This window comes from Schistocerca piceifrons, chromosome 2 (genome assembly GCF_021461385.2).
Source record: "Schistocerca piceifrons isolate TAMUIC-IGC-003096 chromosome 2, iqSchPice1.1, whole genome shotgun sequence".
Lineage (NCBI taxonomy): Eukaryota > Metazoa > Arthropoda > Insecta > Orthoptera > Acrididae > Schistocerca > Schistocerca piceifrons.
Window position 1 is genome coordinate 670708978 of NC_060139.1, and position 15873 is coordinate 670724850.

The 15873-nt window shown below is 38.5% G+C and overlaps 1 protein-coding gene across 2 annotated transcripts in view; it reads right to left on the reverse strand.

The window, feature by feature from the left end:
* Positions 1-271: 271 nt before the first annotated feature.
* LOC124777438 (28S ribosomal protein S22, mitochondrial) overlaps positions 272-15873 on the reverse strand; it is a 39213-nt gene continuing 23611 nt past the window's right edge. The window contains exons 5-8 of one of the 2 annotated variants that reach the window (XM_047252844.1): positions 13088-13317; positions 3359-3467; positions 1331-1454; positions 272-670 (exon numbers count right to left, since the gene is read on the reverse strand). In XM_047252844.1, coding sequence (XP_047108800.1) covers positions 576-670; positions 1331-1454; positions 3359-3467; positions 13088-13317 — 558 coding nt within the window. In that variant the 3' untranslated portion in view covers positions 272-575. The remainder of the gene's footprint in view (positions 671-1330; positions 1455-3358; positions 3468-13087; positions 13318-15873) is intronic. The other variant, XM_047252845.1, reaches the window with a different exon arrangement.

The following is a 15873-nucleotide window of genomic DNA, read 5'->3' on the forward strand; positions in this document are numbered from 1 at the left end:
CGCTCCACAGTATATTTATTCCCTCATGAAGTTTGTTGTAAATAATCCACTACAGTTCAAAAGGAGTAATGATGCAAATAATTACAACACTAGAAGCAAAAATACTAGTCATTACTCCACAATGAGGTTTCCTTTAGCACAAAAACTGGTGCACAATGCTGCAACTCAAGTTTTGATCACTTACCAAACAATATAAAATGTCTGACAGACAGCAAAATAACATTTGGAAACAAACTGAAAAAGTTTCTTTTTGAAAATTCCTTTTATTCTGTAGAAGAATTTCCACTATTGCACTGTGTAAAAGGGGGTGGGTGCAGCTTAGTATGTGATCACAATAATACAGACAGAGTAAGGCTCTTCTTGACAGCATGAAGTGCTTTGGTTCATAAAACAAGCAATGACTGTGGATTCTGCAATGATGCAGCATTGATTTCTGTTTGGCATCATACCATTGGGTGCCCCATCTTTACATTCTTATTGCCACAGTAAACTGTTCTTGAGTCTCTTGGTATTAATGATGTATTTACGTTGCTGATGTTACTAATTCTGAGGATGATATCAGCTACTTCTCACTGTTAAGCCATATCAAATCCTGTAATAGGACACTTGCCACCAGCATGATGTAGGAGCCGAGTACTCTGTAATGGTGGAAGGCAGTGTCCACAATCATCTACAGATGAAAAGAAATATACAAACATAAATTTAGTAAAGAAGAATAGTAATTGTCTAAGTTACTACAAGTTTTATTTCTGCATTGTCTGTTAGAACAACTTATCCTTTTGGCCTTAGAAGAACAGATGTTTTTACACATGGCAAACATTACTGCATTCATTTCATCCATATCTCATCCACGTATTTATTCTAATTACTTTCCTCAGATTATCATTATAGAGTCACAGAAAATTTAACACACTCACAGAGACCACCTTTCACGTGTCCCCATACATAACAAAGTTTTTAGCAGTACTGCAGCTCACTTTTCCCAATTAACATCATTAATTTAAATAAATTTTTTCATCATAAAATAAAAACATATAACAAATGAATTTACTAATGACAACTGTTGGTGAAACAGATAGAATTTTTAATGTAACAAAGAGCAGCATCCTCAACTGTAAGCCAAATAAACCGAAGAGGTGGAGGGAGGGAGGGAGGGAGGGAGGAATGGTTTATTTCATTTTTGAAATCTTCTGCTTATTATTCTTTCCACACAACAGTACAACATTCTTCAGCCAACAAACAACCAGTGTTTTAGTACAAAATTTCACACACATTTATGTCCAGATCACAACATTTACACAGACTGGAAATGATAAATTGCTCTAGCTACCAGTGCCATGTGCATGTTGAATTCCTTCTGCCACTAGTTCTTGTTGTTTCTGGAGCTCAAGCAAAGTCTGTATTGCCAATTCCAATTGCCCTCGCCGTCTGCAGTCACTTGATGAGATATATAGCTATCAACAACAATAATTTTAATTAAAGATCACTAGGCATCACTACAACATACTAATTGGAAGTAAATTAATTCTGTCATTAGAGAACACTTCTGGTGATTTTTAAACACTTTATCAATATCACTTGACTGCCATACAATAGTCTAGGCTTTGAAATAACTAAAACAAGACTGAAACAAAAATATACTGAAACTTTTTTTTTCCTAACTTGTGACACAAAATCAGTCATCCCAACCAAATACACCGAAATATCAAAGAAAATTGATACTAAGCACACCAAATGACATTTTAGTATGAGAAAAGCTGATCATTGTTTATACTGAAAAGAAAGAAACAAAGAAAAATATCTTCCTTAGTTGTGTACTGATGATGGCAGGAAGTGCACAAATACAATATCTTATTTTATGCAAGAAATATGCTGGAATGGAAACTTAGTAAGAATGCATGTTGAAAACATTATAGCGAGTGTGTTTTTGTGTGTGGGGGAGGGGGGCAGCCACTTGTGTTCATTTCATGACTGTGTAGAAACTGCCACCTGCATAAAAGGATTTTGAGTAATTTGCCATGTACATTTAAAAAAATTTATGTAATGCAAAATGGGGTACACACATGGTGTAGTAGAATCACACACAATCATTACTTAAAATACACTAGATACTGCAACGAATAAACAAATAAGAAGTCTGTAGATTCCTAAGAGCACAATAGCACCCTTAAATAACGGCCCCCCCCCCCCCCCCCGCTCTTTTCATCTACAAATGCCTACGGCTCTTTAACTCTTGTTGTTATGGGTGGAACACTACACCAAAAATTTCTCCCCATTTTCTAAATTTGCATTCAGATAATTTGTGCAGCATGGTAATATGACCATACAGCTTCATCTAGCCCACCCAAACTTCTTCTAAACAATTTGTATCCTAACATATATAAAATATGTATTTCTTTCTGACTGCTTCCATTCATAGCAACATTTTATGGACACTGTGAAATCCAAAAGAAACTGGAAGACCAAACAAGTCATACCATCACCTAACTGTGCTGTCATTAGTTGTACAAGACATAGGTGTGACTACCAGTAATACATCTATAGGGAAGTGCCAATGATTCATTCACCAAGGTAGCATAAAGTACTGGTATTTGAAGGTATCATTATTATTAATATTATTAACGTTATTCTTTTGCTCTCAATCTATGTGCAAGAGTCAGAATGAATGGTAACTTATGAACACATACTATAGCCAGTCAAATCTATCTTCTCACAAAACATACTGCTTAATATTATTCTTGTGTCATTCAGTAATCTTATTTTGTATGTAGAAAAGATTATTCCCTCGAGTAATACAGGCCATTGTAACAGTGAATGATGTGTGTGTCCACTGTAAGTATTGTTTAAGTACAATACAATGAAGGAAAATTCTGTTATTCAAAGAAACAATTTAGTACAGAAACAATAACTGCTCAAATTGTGCACACTTTTGCCTTGGCAGAATTTTTTAGTCTCTTACTTGAACTGTGGTTGCCCTGTTACTATACTAACTTCTGTTGGGAAATTATATTCAATACTATGAAATACTCACAAACATTTAAACTCCTTAAGAAACAGTAATTAAAAAATAAGGTTTACTCATTCAAAGCTCCAATAAATAATAGTACATTAGCTTGACAATATGAAATGACATCCTAGATGACAATTTAGTAAAAAGTTCTAATTCCTAAAAGTCTCAAAAACAAGGAAAAATAAAGGTACATAATACACTAAAAACATTTAAGGAGATCACAATAACAATATATTACAGAGTACACAAAGGATAAAAATATGTTATCCACATTATCACCTGAGGAGTTATCCATTCTTTGCACATAGTTTATAGAATACTGAATGTTTTCATTAATATAAGACTTACCCTTATCAAGCCAAGGTCATCTCCTTCATATTCAGCAGCAGCTATTGCAGACTCTGAACTTGGATTCAGTTTATGAAACAGATTAATCAAAGCTGTGGCCTCATCTAACCTGTTAAAAAGGAATGCCAATGTCAATGAAAATGAACAATTTGTATGCAAAACAAAATAGAAACCAATTATGTAAGTAAGGCTGCAGAATTCTATTAATAATTTAACCTGCACTGAAGTCTACATTGGAAATGCCAAAGTCTTATTTCGAATTTTTTATTTAAATTAATAGACACATATTACTTTTACTGCAGATAAAATAATGTACTGATACCTGAAGGTATTATTATTAAATTTATGTTTATGAATAATTCAAAATTCTGTGGCTTTTCTGATCAATGCATTACATTTATTTTCCTCTTCTTGGTCTGTACACTGCTTTTTCTATCAGATTATTTCTGTCACTGGTCTAGTTATTTGATGCCATATTTTCTTTATTGTATGAGGTATCGATCACTGATGCAGACACATTTCAAAATGTACTCTAGTTCAGAAACATTTTACTTTCAATTCTTACCAGTTACATTAATGTGAATAATGTCTATGTTCAACATCAATATGTAATAACCACTTACAGACAGCAGGTAGCAGCACTAGCAGTGGAGGGTACATAAAGCATGTCGGAGGGAGGCGGAAACAGTACAGTCATTACTGTAATGCTGAAACGGACTGATTTACCTGACTTCCAAAAGGGAGTTATCATTGGCTTTTGAGTGAAGGGTGAAGCATTTCCAAAACAACTAAGTTTATAAACTGTTTGCATACGGCCGTGGTTAAAGTATACCATGGATGGCAAAACAGTGCTATCTAAAACCGGCTCTGAAGCAACTGTGGTGCACTGTGAGCCATAGATGAGGGGGTGAATGACAGCTGTGCAGATGCAGATGCAGATGCAGATGCATGGGCGACTAGAGGTCCAATTGTTGAGCACGTCACCACCCAAATGAACCAAGGGGCTACCAACAATGTCTCTTCAATAACCGTTCAGCAAACATTGTTGCCTATGGGCCTCTACAGCAGGTGCATGGTTCATGCACCCATGCTGACTGCTGCTCACTGGCAATGCTGAAGGCTGGAATTTACATGCCAATACCACACTGAATGTCCACAGAATGGTGGCATGTGGCCTTTACAGACAAATCATTTTTATGTTCTATTGGACAGATGGCCGTTGGTTCTTAGGAAGGCTCCAGGCCGGAAGAGAGAGTGTTATGGTCTGTGGAATGTTTTCATGGCATACTCTGGGAGATCTCATCATTCTGGAGGGCACAATGGATCAACATACCATATTTACTTGAATATACGCCGCACTTGAATCTAAGCCACACCTGAAAAATGAGACTCGAAATCAAGGAAAAAAAAATTTTCTGAATCTAAGCCACACCTGAAATTTGAGACTCGAAATTCAAAGGGAAAGAAAAGTTTTAGACCGCCCCTCCAAACGGAAACAAAGTTGGTCCATTGTAACATGAGACACAACTGAGGTCGAATGGATGAAGATACAGCTACAGTAATTTGGTTCGAGTCGTAAGCTTAACAGTTAAGCTTCACAAAATAGCCATTGCTATGTGTCAGGCGCTCCGTCCGTATTTATATGGGTATCCTTCCTTTTTCACGTGCTTTGTCTGGTTTGAATCAATTGCTTATTTTGCTTTGATCTGATAAGTGCTGTTCTCTTTGTTATAGGTGTTCATGTCACTCTAAGCTGAAAATGCATTATCGTACTGTGTCACGCATTGTTTGTCGCTTTCTGATAATGAGTGTTTACGACCTGTCGCCGCTCGCGGTATGGCTTGCTTTTGTGCACGCTACTGCGGCTTACAAAAAAAGAGGAATTGTCTCATAACCAAATCAACAGCTGTTATTTGTTGTTACTTACACTGCTGCTTTCTTTGATAATGATCAATAGACTGCGTATGATAGAATTTGTTCCGAATGAGAGTTAAGCGAAAATTTTTCTCCGTTTGAAAATCTTTGCAGACGTCTCTTTAGTACATTACATTCTGCACAGAAATTAGTCATCTTAGATTCGTGCTTCATTTCTGACTGTATCATTATTCAGCATAAGAATAATACGAATATAAACATGACATTATATGTATATTCTTCCGCATTTGCTGTTGTCTCACTCAAGTTTCATAGTTTATTAGGCAGGCAGGATTTAAATGAGATAGCAGCAAACACAAAAGAATACATGGCATAATGTTTACATTCTTCAACCTTTTCTTTTAATTTATTTACTGACGCATAGATTTTGGCGCCAGTATTTATCTTTGTGCCTGCAAAGCATGCCTGTGTAGTGCTACATATATTAGACGGCAGAAGTTAGTTGTGGCGGCACCTACCAACATTTTTCAGAACTTCCACTTACTTTGCACTCGATTCTAAGCCGCACGCGGTTTTTTGGATTATAAAAAGTGGAAAAAAAAGTGCGGCTTAGATTCGAGTAAATACGGTAGGTATGCATCTATCCTTGGGGACAATGTCCACTCCTACATGCAGTTTGTCTTTCCTCAACATGATGGCATCTAGTAGCAGGACAATGCAATGAGTCACACAGCTCACAGTGTATGTGCATGGTTTGATGAGCACCAGGATGGGTTTACCATACTCTCCTGGCCACCAAACCTCCCAGTTTTAAACCCAGTCGAGAATCTGTGGGACAACCGCAATCAGGCTGTTCACGCCTTGGATCCTCAACTGATAAACCTAGAGCAGCTAGCCATGTCACTGGAGTCGGCATGGCACTACATCATTGTTGGTACCTTCCAGAACATCATTAACTCTCTTCCTCCTTGTCTTATAGTGGTCTGCACTGCAAAAGGTGATTATTCAGTCTTTTCACAGGTGGTCACAGTAATGTGACTGGACAGTGTATAACGTTCCAAACTTTACATGGCTTGATTTATGAGATATAATTAATTTTTATCTATTATTCTTAACTGACAATTCTTAGGCTTATTTCAAATAAGAGTTCAGGTAACAGTCATCACTAGACAAGTAAACTCAGATGCATCAAAGCACTAGGAACAATTGTGCCCCAAGTCCTTTGATGTCCTGACAATAAAAAGCTTTTTTATTTTACTCTGAGTTCTCAACTTTAACTGAGCAAGAGACGGGAGGAAGGAAGATCGGGGTTTATCGTCCTGTTAATATTGAGGTCATTAGAAATGGATGAGCAAGACACTACAACAACACTGCCACATAGCAGTGAAAAGTTCTACCAATAGCACAATTATGGATAATATAAGAGCAACAAATAGTTGGAACATAATTCCCAATGTTTACCACTATTTATATGCCTCATCCAGCTATCTGGGCCCTGTTACACTAGTGTACCATTGCCAGAGATGAGACCATGGCTTCATGTCATAGGGAAAGCTCTGCTACTTTTGCACTCACACCTTGCTACACAAAGATTGGCTTAACAGACAATAATGTGGACTACTACTTCTTCTTCCTCTTGAGAAGCAATAATTTATAGGTTAAAAGGGATATTAAGTAACAACAAGTGAATTACAGTACAGGTATCATAAATATGGGGAAAAAAGTAATGGTCAAATACAAGGCACATTTCATATTGATTTACACATTGCTATATATAAATACACTCACTAAGAACCTCTATGCCTCAGCAGATATATGCACTTTTTCAATATAATCTCCACTGAACTGTACACACTTGCACCACCACCATGGCAACTTCTACAGACCCTCCTAGAGCCACATTTTTGTTGAAATCTATCATATCCACTGCAGAACAGCTGCTTGCCATTCCTAGAATTCTGCAAAATGATGAGCACACAGAGGTTTTCTCACAGCCTGAACAGGTGATAATCAGAAGAGGCCAAGTCAGAATAATATGGTCAGTGTGGCAGTACCTGGAACCCTATGTCATCTGATGGATGCCATGGTTGTCCTACTTATACGGGAGTGAGTGTTGTTGTTTTACAAGAACAAATCATTTTGCCCATTTAATTGGCAGTTTCTTTTGAATTGCACAGTGCAACCTCTGAATCTCCTTATATGCCGTGCTATTAATGGTGGTCCCTGGTTCCACCCGGTCAATGAGGAGGATGCTTTTCTTGTCCCAAAAGACTGTGGCAATGTGTTTTCCTATTAAAGGTGTGTACAGAACTATTACTGTGGGAGCTGCCTGTATGCTTCCACTGCATTGATTGGACTTTGGTTTCCGACTCTTGGTAACAGAGCCACATCTCATAGCCAGTCACAAGTTTGGACATGAAACCTACTGGGTCATGGCTGTGGCGTTGAAGGAGGTCATAGTACATGTCCTGGTGCTGTTGTGTTTGTGCTACATTCTGGGATTTGGGAATTAACCTAACAGACACCATCCCAAGCTTAAGGTGTTCACGCACTATGTGCTGTAGGGTGCTTCTGGAAAGTCTTGTGGCCACCTCCATCTCTGTGAATGTGATGCATCTATTCTCCCGAATATGCTTTTCCGCTCTCAAAATGTCAACTGGTATTACCTGTAATTTTCCTTTCAGAACTTGTTCTTTTCTCCATTGATGTGCGTCCAATTTTCCAGCCATCCAACCAGTTGTACATGATTTTTCATGACAATGCACATTCTTTACACATTGCCACCAATTGCATGTGAATATCCACAGTGTTTACACTGCCTTTCTATAGAAACCATGGTATACAGCACTGTCCTTGATGGTTGAAGTCCATATTGTCCACTATGACAGCAACTGGAAAAATGGGCTGCACTGTGCAAGGATTACACTTCTAGTGATTGTCCTGTCACGTACAGGTATGAGTAGGCCTTGCAACTGCATGATGTGTTAGATGGCACACAATGAGAAATGAGAATAAATAAAGTGTAAATCAATATGGAACACTCCTCGTAGAATTAACATCGGGATATATGCTACACTACAGAGAAACTGACCAGTGAGGAAATTAAGGTCAGCACTTCACTGCAAACAGGAAAATTATTTTTAAAAAATTGTTGTGCATATTAAATGGATCTCCTCCAAAATAGCAAGACTTGTTTTAAAACCGAAGAAAAAATGTAGAGAACAATGCTGTTCACCCCCTATCCACCAACATTCTCACAAACTGAGGAGGAGGTGGTAGAAGACATATGACTGTGAGGGACATGACTGTGAAAATGAAATGAAGACTAGAATGAGATTTTCACTCTGCAGTGGAGTGTGCACTGATATGCAACTTCCTGGCAGATTAATACTGTGCGCCAGATCGAGACCCGAATTCGGGACCATTGTCTTTCATGGGCATGTGCTCTACCAACTGAGCTACCCAAGTACGACTCACAACCCGTTCCCACAGCTTCAATTCTGCCAGTATCTCATCTCCTAACTTCCAAACTTCACAGAAGCTCTTCTGCAAACCTTGCAGAACTGTCACTCGTGGAAGAAAGAATAATGCAGAGACATGCTTAGCCACAGGCGGAGGACGTTCCAAAATGAGATTTTTCACTCTGCGATGGAGTGTGAGCTGAAATAAAACCTCCTGGCAGATTAAAACTGAATGCCGGACCAACACTCGAACTCAAGACCTTTGCCTTTCACGTGCAAGTGATCTATCGACTGGAAGTTTCGAAGGTAGGAGACGAGGTTCTGGCAGAATTGAAGCTGCAGGAATGGGTCGTGAGTCATGCTTGGGTAGCTCAGTAAGTATAGCAGTTGCCCCCGAAAGGCAAATGTCCTGAGTTGGAGTCTTTGTCCAGCACACAGTTTCAATCTGTCAGGAAGTTTCAAAGTTAACGATACTTCAGTAGGAAGCTTTGGGTATGACATCAGTATTGACGGATGATTTGTTAGTAGAATTTACTGAGAGAACAAGTTTGTCGTACATATACTCATCCAGAATCATCTTAATTTTCATGGCCTCTACCATATATCTTAGAGTTGGCATTTTAATTATTGGATTTAGCAATGTTAGTGGGAGAATGTGGCTGGATATCCTTCCTCTCACTATCTGTCACCCTCCCCCTCCCTGCTCTCCTCCAGATAGAATTTGTGAACCCCAACTGTTTGCATCTAGTGTTATTTGTTACAAAATTATGCACATCTTTTCTAAGTGTTTTACTGAGGTGCAATATCAGTATTCAGCTAGTTATATGTGGGAAAGCGCCTAAAAACCACATCCAGACTGACTGGCAGACTTGTTCTCATCGTTAATCCACCAGTGCACCTTCCTGAATCCTGGAAGTGGCATGCTAATGAGCATGCATTTCTGGATGGATCAATAGAGTCCTTCAGAATAAAACTTAAAAAATGAATTACCAAGGGCTAAATGTAAAAATGAAGTGAATATTTATTTTGTATGAAAAGCAAAATTCACTGAGAAGATCACAACATTATGAAGACAGAACAGCAAGTTCTAGTGATAGACACAAAGTAGAAACAATTTCTGTACTTGGTACTTGGAATTTTGTGTCCTCATGGTAGTTGCTGGCCAGCCAACTGGTTTCCTTGTTTCAAGCTGCATTTTTATTAAAGAATAAAGATATTGTAGAGGCTGGGGGTAATCTCGGACCACTCGAAAATTTTCAAAAGGAAAGAGGGAAATTATTAAAAAAAAAAAACAGATGAGAGTGTAATGCACCCCGTTAAGAGTGATAAATGTATTTCAGGTATACATTGCATTTCATTAGTCACAATGGCAAACAGTGAAGTAACTCAACAATTTTACAAAACTTTGGACATTACCTTCCATGTTGGCACAGCTCAAGAGATAACTCAGAAACACAGGCAATTCATAATGTCCGATGTGAAATTTTGGACAAAGTATGTAAAGTAATTCAAGATATGGAAAAAGGAATGGAAACTAGAGGTGATGGTGTTTTAATGAAAAAGATAATACATCTGAAGGCAACATGATATAAAATTACACTGTAAAACTATTTGGAGATGTCTAAAATGCTTCTCTTTTGAAGATGGCATTATACTACTGCCTCTAGGTGAAATGTAAAAACTAAACAGAGCAAGTTTGAAATCAGCCTTAAAGACCAAAATAATGTATAATCAACATGTCAAAAATTGTAGAAATTAACATGAAGTTGTAAAAACAGTTGATATGTTTTTGTATTTAAGAGAGTCGAAGGCATAAACTAAGAGTACAGGAAAATAAATCTACAGAAGACTAACAATAATGGATTAAGGTGCTTTTGGTGAACTGTAGGGGGCAATTAAAGTGTTTCTGCTTGAGGGTGTTGCTACAGCATGATGAAATATAGTATGACTCTGATGCGTGTATATAAGCAGCAACTGTGGGCAAAGGATCAGTGTGGCATTTGTGTCTTTCCAATGAGCGTGTAGTAAATGCAGAAACCTGAACTATGGTGATGTTATTACCAAATGCAACCAAACAGGACCAACATGCTGCTATTCTTTTCTCGGCTGCCAAAGAATAAACACCAGTAGACATCCATCAGAGAATGAAAAATGTGTATGAGGCAGCAAGTCGCTAGAAAACCATCATCAGGGAATGGTGTACCAAGTTCTGTGCTGGTCACAATTCGACACAAGATGCCAGTCCATTTGGGAGGCCAGCCTAATCCATTACACTGTCTCCAGAGGTAGACATTCAAGCACATACCCAACAGTCCTGATCTCTCCCCATGTGGTTATCATGCCTTCGATCCCTTAAAAAAGGTCTTCAACGGTCAATGATTCCTGTCAGGCAAGCAGGTACGAATTAAGACAGTGAAAAATGTATATTTAACATAAACTTAACAGGTAATTTTACTCAGTGAATGATGGTGAGATGTTAGTTTGGAATTGCTAGGGGAGGTGGAAAAACAAAATAGTAGACTGGATTGTAAGACTTAATTATGATGAAAATGAAATGAAGCAGGGTGGGACGTACAGCAAGACAAATGGATAGCAGATGGACTGTGATGAGTTCTTTGTGGTATTTAAGGAAATAGGAAACAAATGAGACAACAAGATAGTGAAAGGAGAGTGGATACAGTGGGCATTCATAAAGTTTTGAGACTTGTCTCGCAACAAAAAATTTACTAAACATTTTTGTTCAATGAACTTAAAGTCTTCAAAATACTTATGACCCTTGGGCATCAACACACCACTGCCAGTGTTTCTTCCATTGTTCACAGGCTCCCTGGAACCCTTCACATGGAAGGCTGTCAAAGGACTTCATCAAAGCTGCCTGGACCACTGGAATTGTGTCGAATTACTTCCCTTTCAGGTCTCTCTTAATTCAGGAAACAAAAAGAAGTTTCTGGGAGGTACGTCGGCCCTGTAGGGAGGCTGCAGCAGTGTTGCCACACGGAACTTGGCCAAAACATCACCGGCGGAGAGTGACGTGTAAGAGGGCACACTGTCATGGTGAAGAAACCAATTGTGTTTGATCTCAGGGCAGACATGGTGGACTTGGTCCTTCAAATGGCGGAGCACTTCAGCATCATGTGATAGAGACATTCTGTCCTGCAGGAACAAACACACTTTCACCAAATTTTCATCAGTTTGGCATATTGAGGTCTCCCAATGCAGGGATGGTCTTCAATCCTCGCAGCTATCTCTGAACCTCTTGTGCTGCACGCAAACTATTTAATGTAACATGGCTTCTTCCTTATTGGCCTTCTGAACCATATCAAAAGCCCCTCCAACAGTTTTGTTCAATTTCGCACAGAACTTTATCGAATAATGCTGCTCCAAATAAAGATGCATTTTCAACTTTACGAGGTTTCGTTGGAGGCACTGACATGCACTCATGCCACTATCGATCTGCTCGTTCCACCATCTCAGAGGTAAATGTTGCTAGCGTGGTCTCACTACTTCACCCTATTGGTGGAATATGTATGTGTGCCCTCCCCTACTCAGGAAAAAATCAGTCTTGAAGCTTTGTGAACACACTCTGTGTAGCATTCAGAAACATGCAGGAGGAACATAGATGCATATAGCCCTGTAGAGGAATCAGTTTTCCACTGTAGTATCAAACGGCAGACAACAAACTGAAACTTATCAGGTAGACAGACACAAATAAATTTTACATAATTAAAAACAAAAGGACAGACAGACGACTGAAGCATTGCTTTTTTTGTAGTTAAATACAGATTATGGTTTCTCAAAATTTCATTTTGATGAACACAACCTTAGTAAGTGTTGAAACCTAGGTCAATGTACCAAACAGGTATCTGCAACTGGTTGACTGTACAATTCCTATGTTTGAAAATTATATATGGTTGCCAAGAAATGGCCATGTTTAACACTTAAGTATAGTGATCTACACTACATTTTCCTTCATCTTTGTCAGCTTTTCATCCCTTAATCTGGATTCTGATTTATGTCTTCACTCTCCAACTTTCCTCCAATTATTTCATCTTTTCTGTCCCAAAAGAAGAAGCTGTGGTTCTGCCATGAGTATAGATTTTTTTAAATTTATTCTTATATACTTCTTTTTGGTTAAATTCAGCGTTGAGCCTCCTAAAGTCAGTAATTTGGAGAAATGCAAGAAAGAAACTGTAGTATTTTACGTTTTACACAATCTCTCGGAAGCTGTGAATTTTATAAATTCAATACCTGAAGCCATAATTTTACCATAATCTTTAATTACATTATCACATTTTTATCTGCCTGTACTGTACTTCATAGCAATTATTTTTTATTGTACTTTTCAGTTTCCTTACCTGAAGTGTGTTGAACAAACTAATTATTATGTACTTACCTGCCATCAGACACAATGTCTAAGAGAAGAGAATCAATATTTCTGTGCCACGCAAGGTAGAAGGCTAATGGGCCAAAATGACGAGTTGATCTTAACTTTGAGAAATGACGTGATTTCTCCACATGGTCAAATGTTTGATCTCTAACTCTACAAAAATCTGGAGAGTCTGGATCAAACTGCACACATGCTCGATCTAGTATGAATTCATACTCTCCAGTATCGAGCAACGGCTGTAATAATATGAAGTAGAAATGTCAGTTAAACATACATACACAGTGATAATTTGTTGACCAAAATAACAAAAGAAGCAGAGATCTGGAAAAGGCAATGAGTAGCTTATGTTACATGCTTTGTAGTGTTTCATACTAACATTTTATTCTCGTCTCTTACCCATACTGCTTACTGATTTTATGGAATAGTGACCTCAAGTTTTCAAGAATGAAGAAATCACACAGAAGCAAGTAATGTCAATCCACAAAAGGCAGAGCCTAATATTCCAGGAAACTCCAATAATCCACTACCTGAGTAAGTTTCACATCTTTCTCCCACACAAATGGGCTAAATGTCATGAGTTTCTGGTTCTCTCGCCTGTCTTATTATTTTAATAACTTCTACCTCTGTTGATCTGTTGTGGATAAGGGACAGCAGCTGGTCAAACATTTACCAATGAAAATCACTAAACGGCCTATCTTTTGAGAAGTTGCTTTATTTAGACACTGAGTTTTGGCATCTCAATAATGCTATCTTCATGCCACTATGCATTCCATGTACAGACAATCAGATAAATTGATACTTGCATAACTGGAGCCATCACTATCTGTATTCCGTGAATTCATTTTTGGATTGTTTTCTTCGAAGGCTTGACAACAACTGACCGTTTCTAAGTCTTTGAAGTAAACACTCTAAAAACAAATTCACAGAATCCAGATATTGGTGACTCCAATTATGCAAATATGAATATAGGGAGCAGGATAAATGGAATCGACTGAAGCATTTGTTAAATGCAAACAAGAGTGCCTTAACTGTCTAAGGTCATTCCCAATAAAATGGTACACTGTGTGCAGAGATATATTGTTCCTTGCTTATAACAGCGTATAATAATGAGCATAAATTCTTGATGAACATGAGTGCACGTGCGTTGGCTGTTAGTATGACATAATGGGATGACTGTGTGAATGATTTCATAAATAGGAAGATTAGGATGTTAGAAGATACTACTGGCATTGTGCAAATGGCTATGAGTTGGTTTGATGCAGTTAAGAAAAATAGTGTAGAAGTAGCAGCTCCCTTGTGAAAATGTGGAGTCTGAAGTAGTTGTAGTGCCGAACAAAGCATGTGTGACTAGTACTGTTGTTGTTGTTTTTGGGGAGGACACAAGACAGCGAGGTCATCGGTCTCATCGGATTAGGGAACGAAGAGGAACAAAGTCGGCCGTGCCCTTTCAAAGGAACCATCCCAACATTTGCCTGGAGCGATTTAGGAAAATCACGGAAAACCTAAATCAGGATGGCCAGACGCGGGACTGAACCGTCATCCTCCCACAGTGCTAGCCACTGTGCCACCTCGCTCGGTGACTAGTACTGTGTTTTGAGGCTGTGGGATCTGGGCCAGATGCACAGGGAAACACGTGCTGGTGATTATTGTGCCATGCAGAGTGGAACTGCAGTGATTTTATTGTAGATAGTATGAAGAACGTACAAGTAGCTGCTGATGATGCTAGTTGTGTTGTGCATGTCATGGATAATGGGGTAGTACAGACTCTTGTGTGTCCAAAGGATGCACATTCCTCACCAATTCTCATGGAGTCACTTTCTCCAAACAGGGGAAGCAAGAGAAGAGGGAAAGACATGTATAAGGCTAATGAGTGGACCCACAAGACTTAATCCTTTTAAGAATGTGTGCCAGAGTATCAAAGTGGATTTGAGGATTTGCAAGGGTATAGGTAATGGGGGTAAGAGAAAAGGCTTGAAATTTTTCTCAAAATTATAGTCACATTCAGGGAGTCATTGTTTCACCCGAAGGAGACAGCTGCAAGTGAGACATCATTGGAAGGGTCTATTATCATTAAAGTAGAACCATGTAAGCTGCTTATGGCATCAATACAATTCAATGCAAATGGTAAAGTGCTGAAAAGCAGCAGGAAGTCAACTTTGAAAAGGAAAGCTATAATGAAGTATTGCATTGCAGGCTGAAGTCAATCTCTAAGTAACTGTAAGATAAGGGAGGTACTTGGAGCTACTGACCAGTACATTGTATGTGGTGGAGCTGCAAGTAGTTTGTGTGCAAATGTACTTTTAAAGAAAGTGTGTTTTGAGGAAACACAAGGGAAACTTATGTTTCAAATGCAAAGACCCAGTTGATGTACCAAAACAGTAGGTTAATACACTACCTGACCTGCAAAGAAAGAAGCTGCTGGGTATGACTATGAGGAAAGTAAGGGACATTGGAATCCTAATAAATGGTGCAGTTTGTGACGTGCCTGGAACAACTTTCCCCCTCCTAGTCACGATTATATGTGCAACAATGATCCAATTGACACACCCTTTCCTGTTCTGGCCAAATAAGCCACTGGAGATACTACTGGTCCAGAACTTTACCGTTTTGAGCAATACCTTAAACCAATACTCATTAGATAAATTTATATCATCATAGAAGGGGTGGACTTCCACAGAACAGATGTTGCAACACACCTAGCAGTACCAAGAGAAGCAGCATAACATTATGAATATAAGTATTTTAGCTACCAGTACTGTAGCGATTCTCATCGCCATTTGTGTAATTTGTGT